Consider the following 20,969-nt stretch of genomic DNA (forward strand, 5'->3'; position numbering starts at 1 on the left):
CATTAGCGGCTGCACTGTTTCAACGCTTCATCAAATTCTGTCAGATGTCAATAATTTTTTCGTTTGTACTGGTACGTTTTCCCTCACTTTGTGCGTTAATTGACTTGTCTTGTTTTCATTTTTGCTGTCTTCCGCTTTGTTAGAACTTTAATAAGTGTCTCAAAAAACAGTTTTTATCAAAACTACAGATCATTGTGGAATAATCTCAGGTAATGAACAGAGAGGAATAACTATGGTCAGTGTTACAAATGATTTTTTTAGTTCTTTGGCGCAATCATCATGCCTATTACCGTAATGGGGTGTTAAATGAGGCTGGGGATGGAATGTACTCTGTGGAGGCGTCTAAAAACGAGTATCTAGTGAAATGTTCTGTTGTCATTGATGAAGAATCTTTGAAGACGCTATATGGCGAATTATGGCCAGATTTAACGACACTGGTAGCATTTCTAAGTGAAAACCGACGGGGAGACCTCAAGTTAGTGAAGACGTTGTTGAAGATTTAAGGATGAGAATGGAACAAAGTCCGAATAAAGCTTTCTCAAAAATCTTTACTGTCCGGAGTACCATACAGCCCATGTCAGAAAATCGTAAAAGAGAAGTTACATATGCATCCATACAAGATTTTGTCGGTTCAGGAGCTGCAACCAGCTGATTTTCCTTGCCGCGTTGGGTATTGTAGTTGGTTTCAAGCTGATATGGACGATAACGGGATTCTCGATTTGTCGTTCTTTTCTGATGAAGCCTGGTTTCCATCTGTTAGGCTATTATGTCAACTGACAGAACTTCAGAATTTGGTGTATAGAAAATACTCACGCTTTTGAAGAAACACCATCACACGCAATGAAGGTTGGTGTGTGGTTAGCTGTTTCCAGACGACGATTCATAGGCCTGATACTTTTTCAAGTAAATGAATGTGATCAATAAACAAAATTAGATGTAGAAAGTGTATGTAGGTACTGCAATAAAGTTTTTTATTTTCAGTAACTTTCATTTTTCTTTCGGTGTTAGTTGCATTCTCTTAATTTAAAACTTACTTCAACTTACTGTTTAGTAATAATTTTAATTTTACTATTAGGAAAGTTAAAAATCTTTATTAAACATTCTGTTGTTTCAAGAGATCTCATAATCATCTACAGAACTCTTAACACTATGCTCCTGAAATTTTATTGGTTTTTTCATCTTTTTTGTTATAGAAATTTTGAAAAATCTTGATATTAGGATGGCCATGTGGGCGTGTTTTGGGTAGAACCTCTTTGACATTCATGTTATGCAGATCTGGCATGTTTCAGATATCTAGAAACTGCAAAGCTGAAGGTAATGTTTGGACATAGCAGTTTTCACCTATTGTAGGGATGAAGATCAAGGCTTTCAGTTGTGTTTTTTCAAGAGAAAAGCACCGGTCACAAACCATGTCTGCACCAATATTTTGACGATTCCTTACAATTTACAAACAGAATTTTCGCGGGATCACAACTTTGGCAAAATTATGTACTGCAAAAACTCATTAAGTACTCATAGTGTTCGTTAACTGTGATAAGACTTGCTCTGCCATTGTCCATTACGTGGTTTTTCACAATTTTTACCTTCAGGGTACCTATAAAAATGTAATTTTTTAAATAATTACCGTGTTCATTGGTTTCGACAAACTTAACCTCACTTTTGGATTTCATTATTTGAAAAATTATTGCTTCTTTGCAAAACAGACCAGATTTATTCTGTTCAACTCCAATCGACTTTCCAAGGTGTAATTCATGACAAAGCCCTTAAACGTTTTTCTGACAATTTACAATTTTTGAAACTGAAATGTATTGCAGTGGCGTTCACAAATGCTCAATAACACTGCAACCCTTAATGCTCTGGTCTGGCGTCTTTTCGTGTCTATTTAAAATGAAATTAAACCGCGAACCGGGCATTTCAATTTTTGACACATCTGACAGATTTGTTTGGCCGTTCGTGACATTTCAAAACAGTTCAAATCATTTTGGTGATTAGCGGCACGAGAAAAATTTCATTTGTTTTTCATAGGTGAGTTGACTACAATATTTTATAATGACCCTGTATTATAAATACTAGGTAAATACCTATTTCTGTTATTTGATACAACCCTCGTAATTTTTTTATTTTTAAAAATAAAGATAGGTAGGTATAGTTCTTTGAGCAAATTTGTATCATTTTAAAAAATCACCTATGTGAATAAATGAGATGAGTGTCAATTTTCAAACTACTAGATTGTCATTAATAAATATGAATTTTTCGTCTATTTTATTGAATAACTTTTTAAGTATTGATTTTGGAATGTTGGTTGCTTTTTATTTTTTAGAAAAATCAATTTTTCATTTAGGAAAAAATATACCAAGTGTTCCATAAAAAAAACAAAGTTGACGTCATTTCCGGTTCTACCGGAAGTGATAATAAAAATATGAGGTTACCATCACATAGATCTGAAAATGATAGTTTTTGCTGAAAGAGCTACAGATTTATCTTTAAGAATAAAAAAGTTACAGGGGTTGTATCAAATAAAAGAAACACCCTGTATATTAATATACAAATACGTTTTACCCCGTAGCACGAATTAAAATATAAGGTGATGTCGAGTTTTAATCTACGATTTTCTATTTATGAAATGAAATTTTTAAACGTCAAATTAAAACTTTTGTTTAATAAAACATTATATTTTCAAACAAGAGTATTAGTAAGCATAAAAACATATGTAATCGAAGTCAATATGTATTTTTATTCTATTTATAGTCATCCATAAAAATTTAAACAAACAAATATGTTAACATTATTATGTGATATGTTTTTAGCCAACTAAAACTAAAATGTTAACATTTTATTTTGTTTAATAGATTTTTCAGAAATATACCCTGATAATATTTTCAGCTTTAAAAAAGATTATAAATATAAATTGCATTCAAAGAAACATTTTAATCAATTTAAGTTTTTGACCACATGCATCAGTCTTCCCAGATAAATATCGTCGTAATTATTGTGAGAAATTTTATTAATGCTAGGAATAATACCTACAACTATGGACCCATTTAACGCCCTCTATCAGATTTATTACAACAAAATTCCAATTCATTAGGTAAACAGATTGGCATCCACAGTCACTGCCCTAATATATTCGCAAAATCCTTAGATTACAGTAGCTCTCAATATTTCACAGACAAGTGATAGCTATAAAACAAAAGAATTACAAGACAGATCAGCTTAAAGCTGGAGTTAAAAAGAAGAAAGAAATTGAACAGAGAACCAATACCAGACATGGACATGAAAAAGGGGCAGACAATCGTTAAAGAGGCGGAGCGAGTTGATTTGTGGTCGCCATTTTGTCAAATAGTAGTGTTTTGTTAGACGCTTTATCTCATTGGACAATCTCCCACTTCTCTAAACCGGACTCAAGACTTTTAATGTTACTACAACCAAAAACAAACTTCCCAATTGTAATTGCAAACACATCCACCTACGCCTAGTCAATTTTTAATTACACCCAAACCGATCGATAAAACCTCTATACTTCCCCGAATCGCCGCGAAAACAAAAGCAAGCGTTAAACCAGAGCCGTCTCAGATAAATCGTCTTGTATTCTTGCCAACCGTAGGAATTTTTTTAATAATACGCTGATCATAATGGTACAAACAAGAGGACAAAATTAAAACGTCTTCCAATCGGTGGGAACGCCCCCGCGTTGAAAGACCGCCCTCGTAGTCGACGTCAGCCAATGGCCAGCCGGTTATAACCGACTAAAGGCGAGAATACACGATTTCGGTTGCCAGGGGATACGCTGTGAAGCTGCCTATACCAACATTTAGTGCGACCGTGTTGTTGGCCGTGTTAGTATCGGGTCACTATACCTACTGTCAGAAAATTGCAACAATGACACCGTTGTTTTGACAAATAGTGTCGGTTCGAAACCCGGCTGACTGTGATTCTGTGAGTGTGTGGGAGTGCATGACAACCTTAGGATTGTTTGATTCTGAATGTAAGTACCGAAGCAAGAATGACAAGTTGTCAAAATTGAGGCTGGGGGAAAAATTGCCGAAAACATTATACGTGACCACTTAAAATAAACAGCGGGGGGGCACTTGATGGTTGAAATATTTTTGTGTCAAGATAGGATCTTATCGCCGACGTAATTAGTTTAAATGTATCATTCGATTGATAAGAAGTTGGAAAAATTAAAGGGACACTCGAAATTAGACGATAAGATCAATGTCAACATAGATTGCAAGGTTTAACCCAAATTTAATTTGTTTGACGACAAACAAATATTTGCAAGCTTCGGACATTTGTTTGCTTAGGCGCAAAATTGGGAAAAATGGCTATTATGAAATTTTGAGGCGAGATTATACGATTGGGGCTTAATTACTAATTAGATTATTAATTGACAATTTATCTATCGCAAGATTATGTAAAAAAAGATAATATGTAAATCCGACCAGTCAATTAATTATTCAGATTCGGGGATAAATAATACAGATAATGTAATTTTAACCATTAGCGTCTCGTGCTTATCTCATTACAGTAGTCATTTACGAAATACAGTGGCAAATAATTGACAAGAATGAACCCAGCTTCCAGTCACTTTCAAAATAGGGTTTGTGTCTTCATCGGTGATTGAACTCTCTCCTAAAAATCAAATTTTAACTTGCAAATCATTAACACCTTGTTTACATTAAATTCAGTTGACGTCATTTTTGACACCTTTTCTCTCAACCGATAACCCGCGCACATTTTCCTCCTCTAATCAACCATTGACATGACTCCACCGCTACAAAAAATGTCGAGAACCCTCGAGATAACCATAAAAATCACTGCCCGATATGACGTCTACATCTCGATATCGCTCGCAAAATCCCGCTTCTGATAAATTTTTTCGTTGCAGATAGAGCGCGGCCTGGATCGAGTTGGCTGCGACCGTCGGCCCAAAACAAATTGACGAACGCCGCTGCTATGACGACCGCCACGGTGCGTTGCAATTGAACAGTTGGAGAAGACACGGATTTTTCGTTTTCTTTTGCGTTTTTTTATTCTTTATTTATTTTTGTTCGCGTGTGAGAGTGTTGATAAACTGTTGTAACCCATGATTATGGAGATGACGAACGAGTCTGCGGCGGTCGGCCGATGGTACGAATCGCCCAGGACGGGTACTTCGGCCAGTCCGGGACAAGGGACTATCGAAAGTGGCAATCCGGACATAAATACGAGTGTTGCCGAACACATGGGAGCTTTTTTCTTGGACCCGTCGGGCACGCAAAGGGCCGCAAGGTACTACCACCAAAGCATGCATTCGCCGTATGGGACCGTCGCCAGTCATGGTAAGAAAAAACTAGATAATGGGCGGAAGTTTTTTCGGGATGTTTTATTAACTTTTTTTGATTATTTAATCTTTGAGGGTGAACCCCGAACATCTTAATTCCCCTATGTTGGGAACGTAACTGCAACCTTGCTAGGGGTATACCTAATTTAACCTTTCCCTTGGTTTTCCAGTTAAATGCACTAAAATACATTTTTTCGAAAACCCAATAGGTATCTGAAAAAATATGAATAATTAGGAAAATTTGTAGAAAACCACATTTTGGGTTGTTCGTAATTTTGTTGATGTTTCAATTAAAGAAGTTAAGTTCAGAAGGACGTGGAGAGTAAAAATTTTCGCCTGATTTGCGGCTTTAGCAAATTTCTGAAACCACAAGCTTATAATCAAGAGACCTAATGGGTTACAACATTATAATTTAGTGAAAATATTACGTGTACCTATTTTCGAAGGGAAGCAAACCCGAGGTTTATTCTAACCACAAAACGTCGTAAGTGATTTTGCTTAATTTGATTCAAAATGCTCGAATTAAACAATTTTTTTAAATCTAAATTTGTAATCTGTAACCGTGTGGAATGAGTTACAAAAATTACTGCTTCTGAGCAAAAGAAAAGATCTAATTTGATTTGACAGTTTAATCTTACCTTGTCAAAATTTGTAGAAACAAATAAGACAGTATGACACAGTCTCTGGACATTTTTTTTAAAGATTTGAGGACTATTATTTTTGAAATTATGAAGTAAATTTCTACTATTTATGTTGTAGCTAATGTATGACGTATAATGCTGTGTTAATATGGTGTCATTAAAAATTCTGAATAATAAAAATTCTAGAAATTTTATAAATCTTGCTTTAATATCGTTTATCTCAAAATATAGATTTTAATTTGTGACAAATGTCAAGAAATGTTTGCATCTATTAAAACACCAAAGAAATAAGAATAAAATATTTAGAAGTCGTTTAGCTCTTAATTCTCCTACTTTAAGAAAGTTTTTAAAATATTTAAAAAATATTTACATACTGCATAGGTACCTATATAGCTGAAATCATTATGAAATTTAAAGTAGTTTATTTTCCAAATTTCTCAAAATATTATTTTAACATTATATTATGTAACAGGATTTTTTTTTAATTTAATGGAGAATTCAAATATTTTTTCAAAATTAAATTTTGAAGGCTTCAGCATTATTATAAAGTAACTGTTTCTGTACAAGAATTTTTGATGAATTTTATTTAAGAATTGATAACAAGAAATATATAATTTGATTTTATTGTTGTTATACCGAGAGAGCAATAAAAACATGATCAAAGACAGCCATCGTTTTTTGAAGATTTGTCTTTGATAGAATTTTCGTATTACCTACAGTTAATTTGAAAGTTTTGAAAATGATCAAAAACAAACTTTAAAAATCCATCGTTGTCTTTGATCGTATTTTTATTAATGTCTGGATAATTGTTTCTTATTTTTATTTTTGGAAAATCTTATTTATACAAATATTCTTTGGACAACTTTTCCATAATGTATGTACTGTGAAAATTTTCACATCATCACCCCATAATTTTTTATACGTCAACATAACCTTAATATTTTTAACCAGTCAGTGGTGGAATTTTATGATTTGCTTCAAATCAGCTTTGCTCACACTTTTTGAAAAGGCCAATAAAAAATACTAGCACAAAATTAAATGTAAATTGACTATTTTATAACGATTTGTTGCTAATGGTTCATTTTATTTTGTAAAATAAATTTTGCTTATGTTAACGACTTACACTTAACTATTTTCAATTAAAATGTTATTAAAAGTAAATCAAAATTGTTTTTGGATGGTCACTTATGTTTTTTCATTATTCAGACTGAGTTGAAAGGACAAATGTCGTTGGGAAAAATTTTCAGCAGAAATTGTTAAAAATAATATGTTTATCTGTTGATGACTATGAGGATAGAAAATAAACGCAATGAAAATTGGAATTAATGGACGACGTTTTAATTTTTAAATAAAAAATGTGTTACATTCATGTGTCCAACCTGAAATATTAAAAACAAATACCTATGTGTCTTCTTATGAAGCAATATTTCAATAGCTTATCTTTGATTACTTCTGTAGGTACAAAATATAAAAATCTTATCAAATTTAAGCATAATTTTTACATTATACCGAGATTCAGTCTACATTTTTTGCCATTTGAGTAAGATATACCTACTAAAAAAATTATGTTTGTTCCCGAAAATATAAAAATACTCAAATTTAAAAAAAGGTATCTACAGTATAGCAAGTTCTTATGTATATAAACACAACAAATAAAGTAAAACCTATTCATTTTAAACCAGTGATTAAGTTTTTAAGTTTATATGTTTCTAATAAGTTTTGTAACTAATATTACAATATTATTAAACCATATTTTTTATTTATTTTCGTCGTGCTGCATTTTATTACGAAAATCATTTTTGTTTTGACATTTAAATGCAGACTAGGAGATGTTCCTCAAGGTTCTATCTTAGGTCACTTGTTGTTTTAGAATCTTACAAATGACGTATGTACGCTATAACAAAATATTTTTCATTTTAATTGTATTTATCTACTGCACAATGTATATTCTATTAACAATATAGTATTGAAAAACAATAAATAATAATAGTTTTGGAACAGGAAATATTGTATTAGATTTTTTACTTTAAATATGTGAACATTAATAGTTCCAATAATACTTACTACTTATTATTTGTTTTCTGCATTCTTCTCTAAGCACATAAATAGCACATAAATCACGTCGTAATTATATTTTAAAATTACAGTTATAGTTGAAAGAAAACAGTACTTGAATACCATATTTTTGTATAGTTAAATCTACTAGAAATATATAATTGCTTATAAATTATACAAACATCTCCTTCTTACACACATTGATTGTACTAAGGTTCTGTCGCCTTCGGATTGTTACGATCATATAATCATGTTAAATTTATTTTATTACTAAAGTTTTATGTTAGGTACTATTCATCTTCCAACACATATGTGTTTTTTATTATTCACGCAAACAACAATAATTATTTTTCTGGTATTTCTTATGCAAAAATCAAAGCCTCATTCCACTGCAACCATGTGTCTAGAAAACATGTAGCACAACGTCCACACAAGTTTCTGATTTTCTGTGAAATAAAACAAGTAGTGTTCCTCAAGGAGTGAGCTTAAGTCGAATGCTATTTTGGAAATGTGTAAGTGATGATTTTATGTTTTTAAAAATTACGTCAAAATTCGACACTGCGGTATCACAAAAATTAATAAGTAAATAATTTTCAAAAAATATTTATTTATAGATATATTAATTCTGTACAGTGAATACTAAAACTTTCTGAGTAGTTCAAGTAGTCAGTCATTCTTGAAATGAGAAACCACTTTTTATCGTTTATCTTAATTAATATTGTTATTTGAAAGATAAATTTCGGAAATTTTATTATTCCAATTAAATTGTGACATACATAAGATAATTATAACTGGATATGTAATGATTATCTGAAAGATAAGCTAAATACAGCACTGATTTAAACTTTTCTGTGATAATATTTATTTATCTCAGTTTTACAAATTTGTTGTATAAAAAATAAATTTTGGGGTATATGGATGTAAAAAATTTTAATTTGTTCAAAACGATACGATTTATCACAGTTAAATGTAGATAATACGATTTCATTAGCCCTTATACAACTTGCAAAATTTTATCCACGATTACAGATTCTCTACAAAATCAATCTAAATAATTGTAAAAAAAAATTGTGTTGTGTTGTAGTAGATAAATCTATGATATCAGCGGTTTCTCCCATTTAAATGAAAAAAAAAGTGACACGTCCTGTTCTGATTATTTTTTACGTCAGTGTTAGTCTTATTTAAAGATTCAACGTCACATCGATATCTTATAAGTACATTTCCGTTATACTGTGATCATGTGACAAGCATGTGACAGCAAAGACCAGTTCCAATGGTCAAAAATGAAGGCATACATTGTAACACTACATTTGAATGTAGTAGAATCGATATCTTTAGTCATAGGCGGTCTATTGCCTGTATAATATTACAATAAAAATTATTGCGTTTGAGTAAGCATCCTCTTTCACACTTGCGGCACGAACCTGACATTGAACTACTCATAACAAGCTTCGTCGGCAATTTTTTAAATTAAATAAATTGGTTCCTTTTTTATGGGAACCGAAAACTTCTAAGAATTATTGTACGGTTTACAACCGTAAATCAAGCCGTGCATACAAACCATGATGACGTCACCTGTATACCTGTACGAATATAATAACAAGCAGTCATTTATTCCGGTAGTCTTAAAACTGAAGAAAAAAAAATCAAACCTCTTTATTTTCTTCACCGTAATTAAAATCCTGCGTTAATTATCACCGTCTAGCCCACACCGGCCACAAATAAATCCATCATTTCCCCTCGACAATTACAATAAATTCGTTGTTTTGAAAAAGGCCGGAGCCTGCGGATGGTCACACATTCCTCGTTAGCGACCTTCCACCACCGGATTTTTGGGATTTCTTCAGGTTTCTCATGGTTTTTTATTTCAGTGACGTTGACGTTGTCGGTTTGATTTAAATTCAGGCTGGGTGCGGGCGGAATATCACAAACGGTTATATTCGGGGAATAAGGCATAGTCGTGCGTCCGAGGGGAATAAACAGCAGTGGCGTCCGGTCGTTCCACGAACAACTATAGTAAAAATCAATAAGTTGCCTTTAATAGCTTAGAGTGCACGGACGCGTGCAGGTCTTCGAGTATGCAAGAAGAATTCGTGGTTTGATGGCAACTTAACGACGGGAAATTTCTAAACAATGAGAGTTAATAGAATGGCAGCGGAATCGACGCTAAAAACGAAACGAAAAATATATTCATGGAAAGGATCGTACAGCGTACGTTTTATTTGTTTCGTTACTAATTTCCTTTTGATTGTACTTTTATGATACGTGATGGAATAATAATGAGCAATTTTTGGGTAATAGTTGGAACGGTAATGGAAAGCTAAGAGGATTATTTACGGGAATTTGGATAAGTGGACGTGGAAATGGAGATAAATGTTTTATCTTAATTTAGCGCAGGCAGCGGAAAACAAAACTAGAATATATTAATATAAGTTCCGGCTTTCCATGAAGCGGTCAAAATAAAAAGGATCTGGGCAGCCAGTGGAATCGTTACGGTTTATGTAGTGTTCTTGGTTCGTATTCTTTTAGTCGTTTCATTAAAGAATTAATAATATTTTGGAAATAATTTGACAAGAAACCAACATAAGGTATTTGTGTAAGTGGCATGCAGACTTGAACTAAGTAAGAAGTCGACATACGTCACGTGTGCTATATATCATTGAAAAGTATATGCAATCTGTAACACGAAATTGGACACAAAATGGCGACTCATTTCACTAAGTTAGCAGTTATATATTGAATGCGTAGTGAAGAGTAGAGAAAAAATAATAAATTCAGTTCCGCTGCTTCGTTTCAGAGATGATTACGATTAAAGTCATATAATGACAAACTTTAACCAACACAGCAACCATTATTTTATCATAGTGATCCGCTAAAAATTCATTACGCTTTTATAAATTAATATATTATAACACAAAATTAGTTTTAAATTTCTACAATGTAGCATTAATTGTCCCATAAATAATTAGATAGTTAATTTCTAGCCTCCCCATAAGAAATATTTTAATTCAGAGTTGGCTTGATTAGTCTCTACATTATTTTTGGTCTTAGAGATTTGATAAATGAGGCAACCCACCAGTAACACAGTAGCAGTTATGTCCAGTATTAATCAAAGTCACAAAAAAAAGCTGAATAGTTAAGTTAACATTATTTCATTTTGATATCAATGATACCAACTATGTCAATCGTAGCCAACTCTAAATCATAATCATGGGCGCCTATAGAAAACTTTCTCAGGAGGGGCACCCTTAAATTTTTGTAATATACCCTCTACCTGGATACATATAGGGTGTTAATAAATGATGTACATCTAGTGGACTATGAAATTCGCTTATTAATGTGCTGTTTCATGTGACTTTCTGCTAGATTAATTAATTTGTCAAGTCACACTTTGAATCAAATTTTAAAGTTTATTTCTTTAAATGACCAAGAATACGGAGTTCTCTAGATGTAAATCATTTGTAGGTACTTCAAAATGATATAAATATTTACTACCATAAATATATATTTTATTCATCGACTGCATTATTCAAATCTACTCACAAATAACCCTACAACAACATGAACCAAATGCAGTAGGTATACGGACCAGTGTAAAGTATTACTAGACATATGTTATCTATGTATTACTATCATTTAGAAAATTATAAGTTATAAAATAAATCAAAAATAAACTCCAAGTTCTCTTTTTCTTGACCGTCAATTATTCTACCAATTAATTTTTCGCCAGCGTTACGGCCAGTCCTTACATTTTGTTGTTGTGGAGTGTTCAATATATTTTCAGAACGTAATAACTCCATTATTAACAAACTATTGTTACGAAATTTTAAATAGGTGCATAACTTGTGTACAAATTCCATTCAACACAACGGTAGTTAAAAATGAAGTATATAGTAAAAATTATTATTTTCTCGACAAAACCTGATTCTAGTGTATCTCAGTTCCAATAAAAAAGTTGATAATTTTTCTTGGGTACTGTCTAGAGTTCTGTAAGTTGAAAAGAGTGGCGCAAAATCGTGTTCTGAAATTTCCACAAGTAACTGAGATATCGATTTTTAAAAATAGGTACGTAATAAAAAACTGCCAACTGCACAAACCGCTACATGCTAGCATAGGTTTTAATATCAGTAGTGCCAACATAGTGTCACAAAACACTAACTTAATATCATCTGCAAAGACTGATTTTTTCCAGGCAATGATTATGATTGGCAAAGAAACGACGTTATTAATGACGTGTACGCATTGATTTCATTTTTTTCGCTATTACCATCTCACTCAAGACGTAAAATAGAATAAAAGAAAATAATTTTCAGTGGATATTTGTTTCTGGTGTATATTTTTTTCCTGAAATAAATAATTTGAAAAAATGACAACATCAGTAACCACATGTTTGTGGTTTAGTTTAAATTAGTAAAGGTTCCTATTCTGTAGCAACGTTATGGCGAAGTTGTTTAAATGATAATCAACTTTATGAAATTCCAGATCGAAGATAACAAAAACACTAGTAATTATTGGATCCCAGACCCACGATAACCCAAGCACTGAACATCATATAATGTAGAATTTCTTACGGGAATTTTATTGCAGAAGGCATAATTAATAAATAATAAACGCGTATTTTATTCTTAATTTAGTAACGTGTGTGTTATTAATAAAGAATTCATGTACCAATAAATGTTATCACAATTGGTGCCTCTGCATGGCATTTGTTAATAATTCTATAGATCGGAGAAGTTCCTGGGGCGAGTTACAACTCACTACATATTTTCTAGAATTTTTAAACCTTTAAATCTTGTTGCGCCAGCATATTTTTAAAGTTTGTGGTTTCGTGGTTTTTAGTTGTTCAATAAATTCACACATTTCTGCCTAGTCTTTAATTTTTTGCAACCACAAATGTCGTTCCAAAGCCGCTGTTTTCATCGGTCGTAAACGACGTTAACCGTCTTCGCTTTCCATTGTGTTTCGTATGCAGTGTTCAAGATAAATCACGGTGATGTTTTTATGAAGAAAGTAAAAGCTTTATGGACCACGTGACGATCATAAACACCTCCGTGTACAAACGTCCGTACGTCCAGTTAACATCTTAATATACACATCGTGGAAATCTCACACAGTCATAAAACACGATATAGATTAGCATATTACCGCATTAAAATAACAATATGGATAGATAATCGAAGTAAATGGGTGGGTTTCGGATTATCTAGACATGTGTGGACGGAGATAAAAGAAAATTATAGTCATCGATCTACCACAGCTACTTATTAGGGACCCACTTACACCGACAACTTTTTTCTTATTAATTCGATAATGTGCATTATTACTTTTTAATAATGCTGGAGTTTTCTCCAAATTAAATCCTTCATCAGGTTCACGGACGATCGATCTCGGTGAAATTCTTATCCGAGCGGCAGCGAATTTTTATCAATAACAAACAACATAAATAAACATCCGAATCTTAAGGTACGTCAACACTGCGATCACACCGGGTTTGCGTGAAGTTATCTTATTTGTTGGAAGCACTTGTAATGATTTGCGATAAGGGAGAATTTAGACGTGCTCTAAACTTCTTATCAACGCAAAAATAGACTTGAGTAGGGGCAAGTCGCCTAAAAGATCGACGGCTTATCACATATAAGCGATCAAAATTTTCAGTGAGCTTTTGCAAAAATAGAGTTTGTTGTCCGTTTGTGGGCCACTTACTCGCTCTCGAGAGTTCCCATGTTGGGCACAATAAGCCTCTGCCGTTTGAGCGCCTGAATGCGGGGCAAAAAGCAACAATTTCGAATTGAATGACACTTGTATATAAGTTGGTCTGAAATACGATCCGTTTTGTTTTCAACGTATAAAAGTTGGTAAGTTGATAGCGCTATATCTCAGCCGACGTGATCATAAAAATGTCCTCGTAGCGTGCGAGTATCGCCCTTGTGGCACGGACCCATCTTTATAAATACACCAACATACCAACCTTTGGCAAAGTAATTGGGATCATGGAATTAATCGCGGACCGCTCCTGAAGATTTTTTCAGAAAATAGTGACAACAATTGATTGGACGATAAAGATCTCTTTTATATGCAATCCTCGCTACCAATTAAGCCTCTTGGTTGGTCGAGTGGAATTACACAATGTCGCTTTTTTTATTGGACAATAAAAAGTGTGTGTTGTCGCTTTTTTACGTTTCTACCAGGTTGTTGACAGGTTGTTTTTGCAAGGACTTTTGTGTAACAATTAAAACAAAGCATGCTTGTGTGTAGTGTACAATCGATACTGGTTAAATGACGAAACTGTATTGATTGTTTTTGCGATTGACTGCCACGAGACACGACATCAATAAGACAACTTCATTTCGGTAACTTTCGGCTGAAATAAAAACAAAACGGAGTAACGATTTCTTGACATTAAACCTGAAAAGACGAAACGAAAGGAAAAAGTATTTGTCTAAGACGCTTCGGAAATTCATTCATTTGTGATGATAATATCTTTTTTCATTTAAGTGTATTTGGTAGCAATCGACCAGGTTTTTGACGGATACACAATTTTTTTTTTTTTGACGATAAAAGTAATAATGAACGAGTGAAGTGGTGATAATAATTGTGTACAATTGATAGTGCGTGCATTTTGCCAGATCATAGATTGATAATAATCATGTATAATTTACACTGTAAATGTTATACAATGCGATAATATTTACTGTAATTTGCTTATTACACCTAACTATTACGTGTGGGTTTTATCGACCAACGCCTCCATTTCTACCAATTTATGTCAAAACAAGTAAATAAATAATAACTATTTAAATTAATAACCGACTTCTGTAGGGAGGAGCGCCACAACCATAAAACTACCATTTTCTTCAAACTTTGCTTTATTTAATAACCCGCTCACATTTTTAAGTGCATAGATCTGTCGAGATTTACTAAAATCATATTGTAAATAATCATCTAACTGGAAGTTTCGCATACCAGAGACGAACTATTCTTGTTGATTATTATTAATGCTGCAGATTTATGTATTCTAGCTCTGTGGAACTTCTGACTTTCGTTTCTTGGCTGTATTTTGCATAGCCGTTCTACAATTCAACCTCAACCAGCGCCTCTACTTTTTTCTTAAATTTATGTCTATTATTTTGCATAGTACTAAGTTTCTAAATACACAATACGTCGATAAAATGTGGAACAATTTTTCACCTCGGACTACAATTTAGAAACAATTTTAAAAAAGTACTGCTACTGGTACATACAATATCGTTTGAGATATGCCACTACTGTCTTTAATTCGGGACAATAAAATATTATTGGACACAAAAATAACGTTCTAATGTGACTTAACATCTTCAACATTAAAATAAAACAACAAAAGATTGCCAAACAAAATTTTTTAAGCCAAGAGAGACAAAATATTTTCTAAATTAATTAAGCTCGAATTTTTAATTATCACTTATAATCATAATAATCACTTGAACTTTGTGTATTAAAATGCGCCAATTATTTGAGGCGATGACGGTATTACTTTAATATTCACACGTTTTGTTCAACATTGCGGTTTAATTATTTGGATAAATTTTCTAAATTAGAGCGTGAAATTGATATAACTTGCAATTTTAATTAGGTATCAAAAATAAAAACGTAATAATGCAGACACGAGGTTCACATAATTGCGTAGAGCAGATGGAAAAGCCTGATTAGTTAATTATCTTAACTGCTTTAATTACTTAAATTAAATAGTAATATAAGCATTGCTTTGGGATGAACAATTTTAGCGTCCTCGTTTCAGATTGGAGGTAGATATCAAGCACACAGCTACGGACGTTTACTAATGACATGAAATGCGTGTTACTGTGAATTGTAATTAAGACCACTTCTTTATTATATTTTGAATTGGATTGTCGAAGCAAAATTCAAAAATTGTCCTTTTCGTCCGTTCATAAGTTATTCCACAATCTTGATCCAAGTTGGAACAGACAATTTAGCTCGACAGCGCCAAATTATTTAAATGCAAAACTGCAAAATTGGGTTATACATTGCCCCCCTTATGAGCAGGTTTTCGGAATGTCAACAACAGTCCGCGCTAATTTTTGGACCGACTTAACATTTTTGGAACATTTTCTTCATCAAAACACATGTTTATTGGTCCGATGTAGGAGTTTCGGTCCAGTCCACACCATCAAGAAGACGAAATTTAAGAGCAATTGAAAAAATCCTTATCAGATTCCGACTAAACTCGATAATTAAACGTTGCCACTTATATAAAGTAAAGCATATGACCCGCTTTCTGGTGCTAATGGTTCCAGCTTCTTAAAATTCTGGAGCCGAAAAGTAATCTCAAGAAAGAAGAAAGCGGTTATCGATTTTTCACACCTTTTAGAGTAGCGGAACTTGAACCAAAAATGCACAAAACCATAAAACAACAAATTAACAAAATTTCGTGACGGAAAAAACTGCTTTTAATTATAATTATAAAGCGCGTAACGAATTTAATTGTTTTTTCGTTGTAATTGGGACCGAATATTAATAGTGCCTGGATTATAATACGAGAGTCTTTATTTAGCAATCATATGTTTTGTTTTCATTTGTTTCCACACATTCCGCTTTTGATCTGATCAGATCGTATCTTGGACTTCCTTCCTGTACGCTATGGTGCTCACATTACTGAAAATCTATTATTATAAGCGTATTATTGGCAATAAAGAACTGGGACACATTTGCATTATTTATTTAATAATCCTTTGTTGGCGCTGCCGTATAATTAGCTTAAATGTCATTAAAAAACGCGTTTTGTTGCGATCGGGTCATTATCTTGATTCCACCCCGTGGCGACAGACATCTCGACCAGTCTCTATAATTTCATTTGAATATAAACTGTGGCATTATTTTGAGCAACATGTGCTTCAAATCATATAGCACGGCGAACGAAAACAGCGGAGCTTTCTTGTTTTATGCTAACCAAGCTATCATAAAGTGCATTTACGGAATCGGCATGCGATATAATATCGCCGCCACATACTATACTTAAATTTGTTACAGTGGTTTGTTCACGGAAATTAGGGAAAATACGCTCACAATAAGTAATCACCGTACTTGCGATCGTGCTTTTCTTTTTGCTAAATGAAAATCTACGCTGCTTTTATGAAAATTTTTATTTTGTAGCACTTTTAAAAAAGGTTTTTTTAATTTTACACAAGTCGGTTTTTATCGTAGCAACAACCTGAACAGTTGTGGCTTTCTGATTTACAGTTTACTTGCGGCTTTGATTCGCTCAGGTTTAACGAGTTCAAATTCCTGAGATGAATTTTTAAGCCGACGAAGAAAATTTAGTCAAATCAAGAGGATCAGATAAATTGGAAAATTCATTTTCAGTTTTTTCAAGAGTCTCTTACTTTATTGTCTGTTTGAAAATAAACAATAAATAAATAAAGCAGACATAACGATATAAGAGATGATAATAATAAAATGATACTTGTAAAAAAATAAAATTCATTGTACACTGTCAAGCGTTCTATCGTTCTATACTGATAACAAGAATCTTAATGATTTCAAAATTTAGAGTGCTTAAAATTATTTTGATTGCTATCTTTACAAAAAGATTTAAAAACATATTCTATCCGAACGTGAGCTTACGATGCTCAAAGGCCACCAAACTGAAATATGTTTAACAAAAACTTTCCAAAATATGTTTTAACACGACAATACAAAATGAAAAGGGATCTATTGAGATGATTTTTGCCATCGAGTCGATGATTTTCTGTCGATATATAATTTGTTGTACTTTAATTATGTACAATGTAACACTAATCATAATATAATGTGCGATAATCGATAAAATATAAGTCGCCCCATCATTAACTTTTTTTGGGACATGCTGTATAACCAGTTCTAAAAAATCAAAGCATATTATTAAACCCAAGCAATGTCGTATATCTCGTATGTTCCAATCAATATATTGTAGATAATTTTTCCAGATAACGTCATCAACTTTTTGGAGTGAATAAATTAGTTAAAGTTCTACAATAATTAAATTAATGCTAATGTATCACCAGAATTTTAAAGAGGTCAGTTTGTAATATTTAAATAAAGTGTAAAATTTGATTACGAAACCTTCTTTTTTGAATAGTCGTTACATATTAAAGTCAGGGGCGGCAGCACGGCGGCAATAACTGCTTTAATATTGTTTATTATACTTTTCAAAAGTAATCAACTTGCCATTAAAATTAGATTTTACGGTGCTGCAATATTGTAATTACCGACGAAGCTTTAGTCTCTAATTGAAAGCCTGATTGATTTTCTAGGTACAATCCTTGACAACTAGAATCCTGTTTTGGTTTTCTATTCAGTCGTAAACTAGATTAGTTGAATTAGTTGTTTTAAAAGTAAATTAAGTTTTTTTGAAACGATGGCTCTCTAAGATTAAACGAATAGAACAAACTATTATTATTTTCACAAGGATAAAACAATTTTCCATGATTAGTGTGAATGAAAAAATTAAAACTGTCTGACTGATAGGTTTCAAGTAGCAAAATGGAAGCAGCTCACAATAATGACGTCAGTGATGAAAATTATCAGTATCAAGAATTTGAAAATGTTAAACACCAAATCCAAAAGCACCCTACATTTTCCAAAAACAAAATGAGCTTAATATCATGTAGTAAACTTTATTAAGTAGAAATGCTAGTAGTCTATGGGAACCAAATATTTTTTGTGCTAACTCAACAAAACTATAGGTATCTATATATCTGATCTGTGTTTGAGCAACCCTGTCTCCTTGACACATCAACTCTAAACACCATCTTTTATCTTCAGTGGTGATCATTTTTTCCTCTGTCTGTGTGCCTGTCGCATGAATCGACACAATATACCACAATACCACATTTAATCATTTTTCTTACTTAGTAAATATCGTTTCTCCGGTGCTTCCACAAAACCCATAACAAATGGCTTACTTTCCAGCGTGTGTTTTTTGAAGGGTCGCAACCTCCCCATTTTCTGCCCATTTTCGCTGACTAAAATTCGGCGAAAGCAGCGCACAACGGACCCGCATGTGCTTTCAGTCACATCTGTGTTAGGGTCCCTCCTCTTCAAGCTCTCACACCGGGAAGCTCGTATGTATATAGGGTGGATTTAACCCCTCACCTGCCGGCGGCCATGTTGAAGGGCGGCCACAATGGCTGCCGTGGCCGGATTATCTCGCGATCCCATCGCTGATAGCGACGAGATTAGCGCAGGGATCCTAACGGACTTCCGCAGATGGCCAACGAAAGCTCGAGCTTTTTTATGCATGCTGTGTGTGCGCCGAAATAAAATCGACGATCGTGGGATCGACGATGATGTGGATGGTTATTTAGTTAATTAAACTGTGGATGTTAGAGGCGATCGATGCCGAAATTTGGCTGTTAAATCGCGGAATTTATTGGATGTGGCGATGCGGAGCTGTTAAGTGGAAAATATGAATGTGGAGGAGGTCTAATTTAGGGAATGGTTTAGGCGGGAGGTATTTGGGTTTAATGGAGATGGGGATGGGTATTTTTGTTTTTGCTGATTAATCACTCGAGGGACATTTTCGTTTACACAAACATATTAAGGTCACAAGTGTGGGGGAAGTCCATTTCGGATAATTTTTCATTTATGTTTCATTCATACACACTAGTTCGATTTGTCAATTGTTCAATGAAATTTCGTTCAATAAAGCTTTTATAATAATTTAACACATTTTTGTGGATGTACAAAGCACGTGAGGTGATTATTTATAATTTTTTTTATGAATTCCGGGAAACTTCGAAACTCGAGGCCACTCAGCCTAGGACTCCATTTCTTATTTTTAGGTGGATACTATTGCTCCAACTTTAACCAGTGGCTGCCAATAAATTATGTTTATGGCTTGTGTCGCAATATTGCCGGGTACAATGGCGACTTGTTTTGAACGATCAGTCACTTAGTGGTTCAGGTGCATAAGCATATTTTTATTCTGGCCCTACAAGTTCTGATAGTTTCGATTCAAAGAACGCGGAACTGTTCTGTGAGGAGAATAAATTACAATAGTAAACCATCATTTTATTCCCAACATCTGTAAGCTCCTCATACTATACGAGCTTTCGGAAGGTTTTACGAGGCTTTTACTGAAACAGTAACGAGATCCTGAAACAAGTTTGTAGGCACTGTAGGAAAGTTTTTTCGCGGCTTGAATTTTGCGCTGAATCATTTTATGAAAAGACACATTTTTGGTTTAAGTGTCGTGGTACTCGAGCAATAAATCTCTACACTCCAAGTAAGTGATAAAGTTAAAAATGGACAATCGAAACAAATTAACTACAATAATATGTGAAACAACGGATATAAAACGTCACAATTATTGCAAAAGATATGAATTATGATAAGAGATATGTAGATCAAAGATAATGTCAATGAATGGGACATTTAACTTAATTATTTGGCAAATGAAGTTGTTGTCTAATATGAAGGACGCGTGGCCGCGGCGGTTGAAATTACGGTAATTATTACTATTAATATACCGCAAATATTTGCATAAATTAGTGTAGGAGACTTTCCAATTGTAATTTATTACATGTAAAAGTTCAATTATGGACAGATATTTAAATAGATCGATTTATCTATAAGTTTTGATTAAACTGAAAAAATGCGGAAACTGAAATGGGAGTGGGTACCTGAAGCCATAAAAGTTTAATACTTCTAGATCGGCGAATAAAAGTGTTAATGTACCGTAAAAGCATTTATGACAATGTTTACCCAGTCTGTTTGCTCAGTTTTACAGGTCCGCCCTTCCATATTCTTAATTTATGAAACCGTTTATATTAAATTTATTCCAATCATGCGTTAGCGCATCCTTATTTTGAATAAAGGAATTTTAAGTATAAGTAGGTATGTTAGGCGAAAATTGCTACATTTTTGCTGTTGCTATGTAGAGCAAACCATTGCTTTCAAAACAATGTCGTTTTGAA

At 33.2% G+C, this 20,969-nt stretch overlaps 1 protein-coding gene and 1 long non-coding RNA gene across 2 annotated transcripts in view; both read left to right on the top strand.

Annotated features, from left to right (window-relative positions):
- Positions 1-984, top strand: LOC135135057 (uncharacterized). Its single transcript, XR_010281434.1, has 2 exons — positions 1-209; positions 262-984. It is a non-coding gene; the product is annotated as an uncharacterized LOC135135057 (long non-coding RNA).
- Positions 985-3,827: 2,843 nt separating this feature from the next.
- LOC135141331 (GATA-binding factor C-like) overlaps positions 3,828-20,969 on the top strand; it is a 72,302-nt gene continuing 55,160 nt past the window's right edge. Inside the window, exons 1-2 of the mRNA XM_064072336.1 lie at positions 3,828-3,985; positions 4,889-5,321. Of these exons, the coding sequence (XP_063928406.1) occupies positions 5,087-5,321 (235 nt within the window). The 5' untranslated portion in view covers positions 3,828-3,985; positions 4,889-5,086. The remainder of the gene's footprint in view (positions 3,986-4,888; positions 5,322-20,969) is intronic.

The sequence above is a fragment of the Zophobas morio genome, unplaced genomic scaffold (assembly GCF_036711695.1).
Source record: "Zophobas morio isolate AGI-343-1 ecotype UQ-CSIRO unplaced genomic scaffold, CSIRO_AGI_Zmor_V1 ptg000004l, whole genome shotgun sequence".
Classification (NCBI taxonomy): domain Eukaryota; kingdom Metazoa; phylum Arthropoda; class Insecta; order Coleoptera; family Tenebrionidae; genus Zophobas; species Zophobas morio.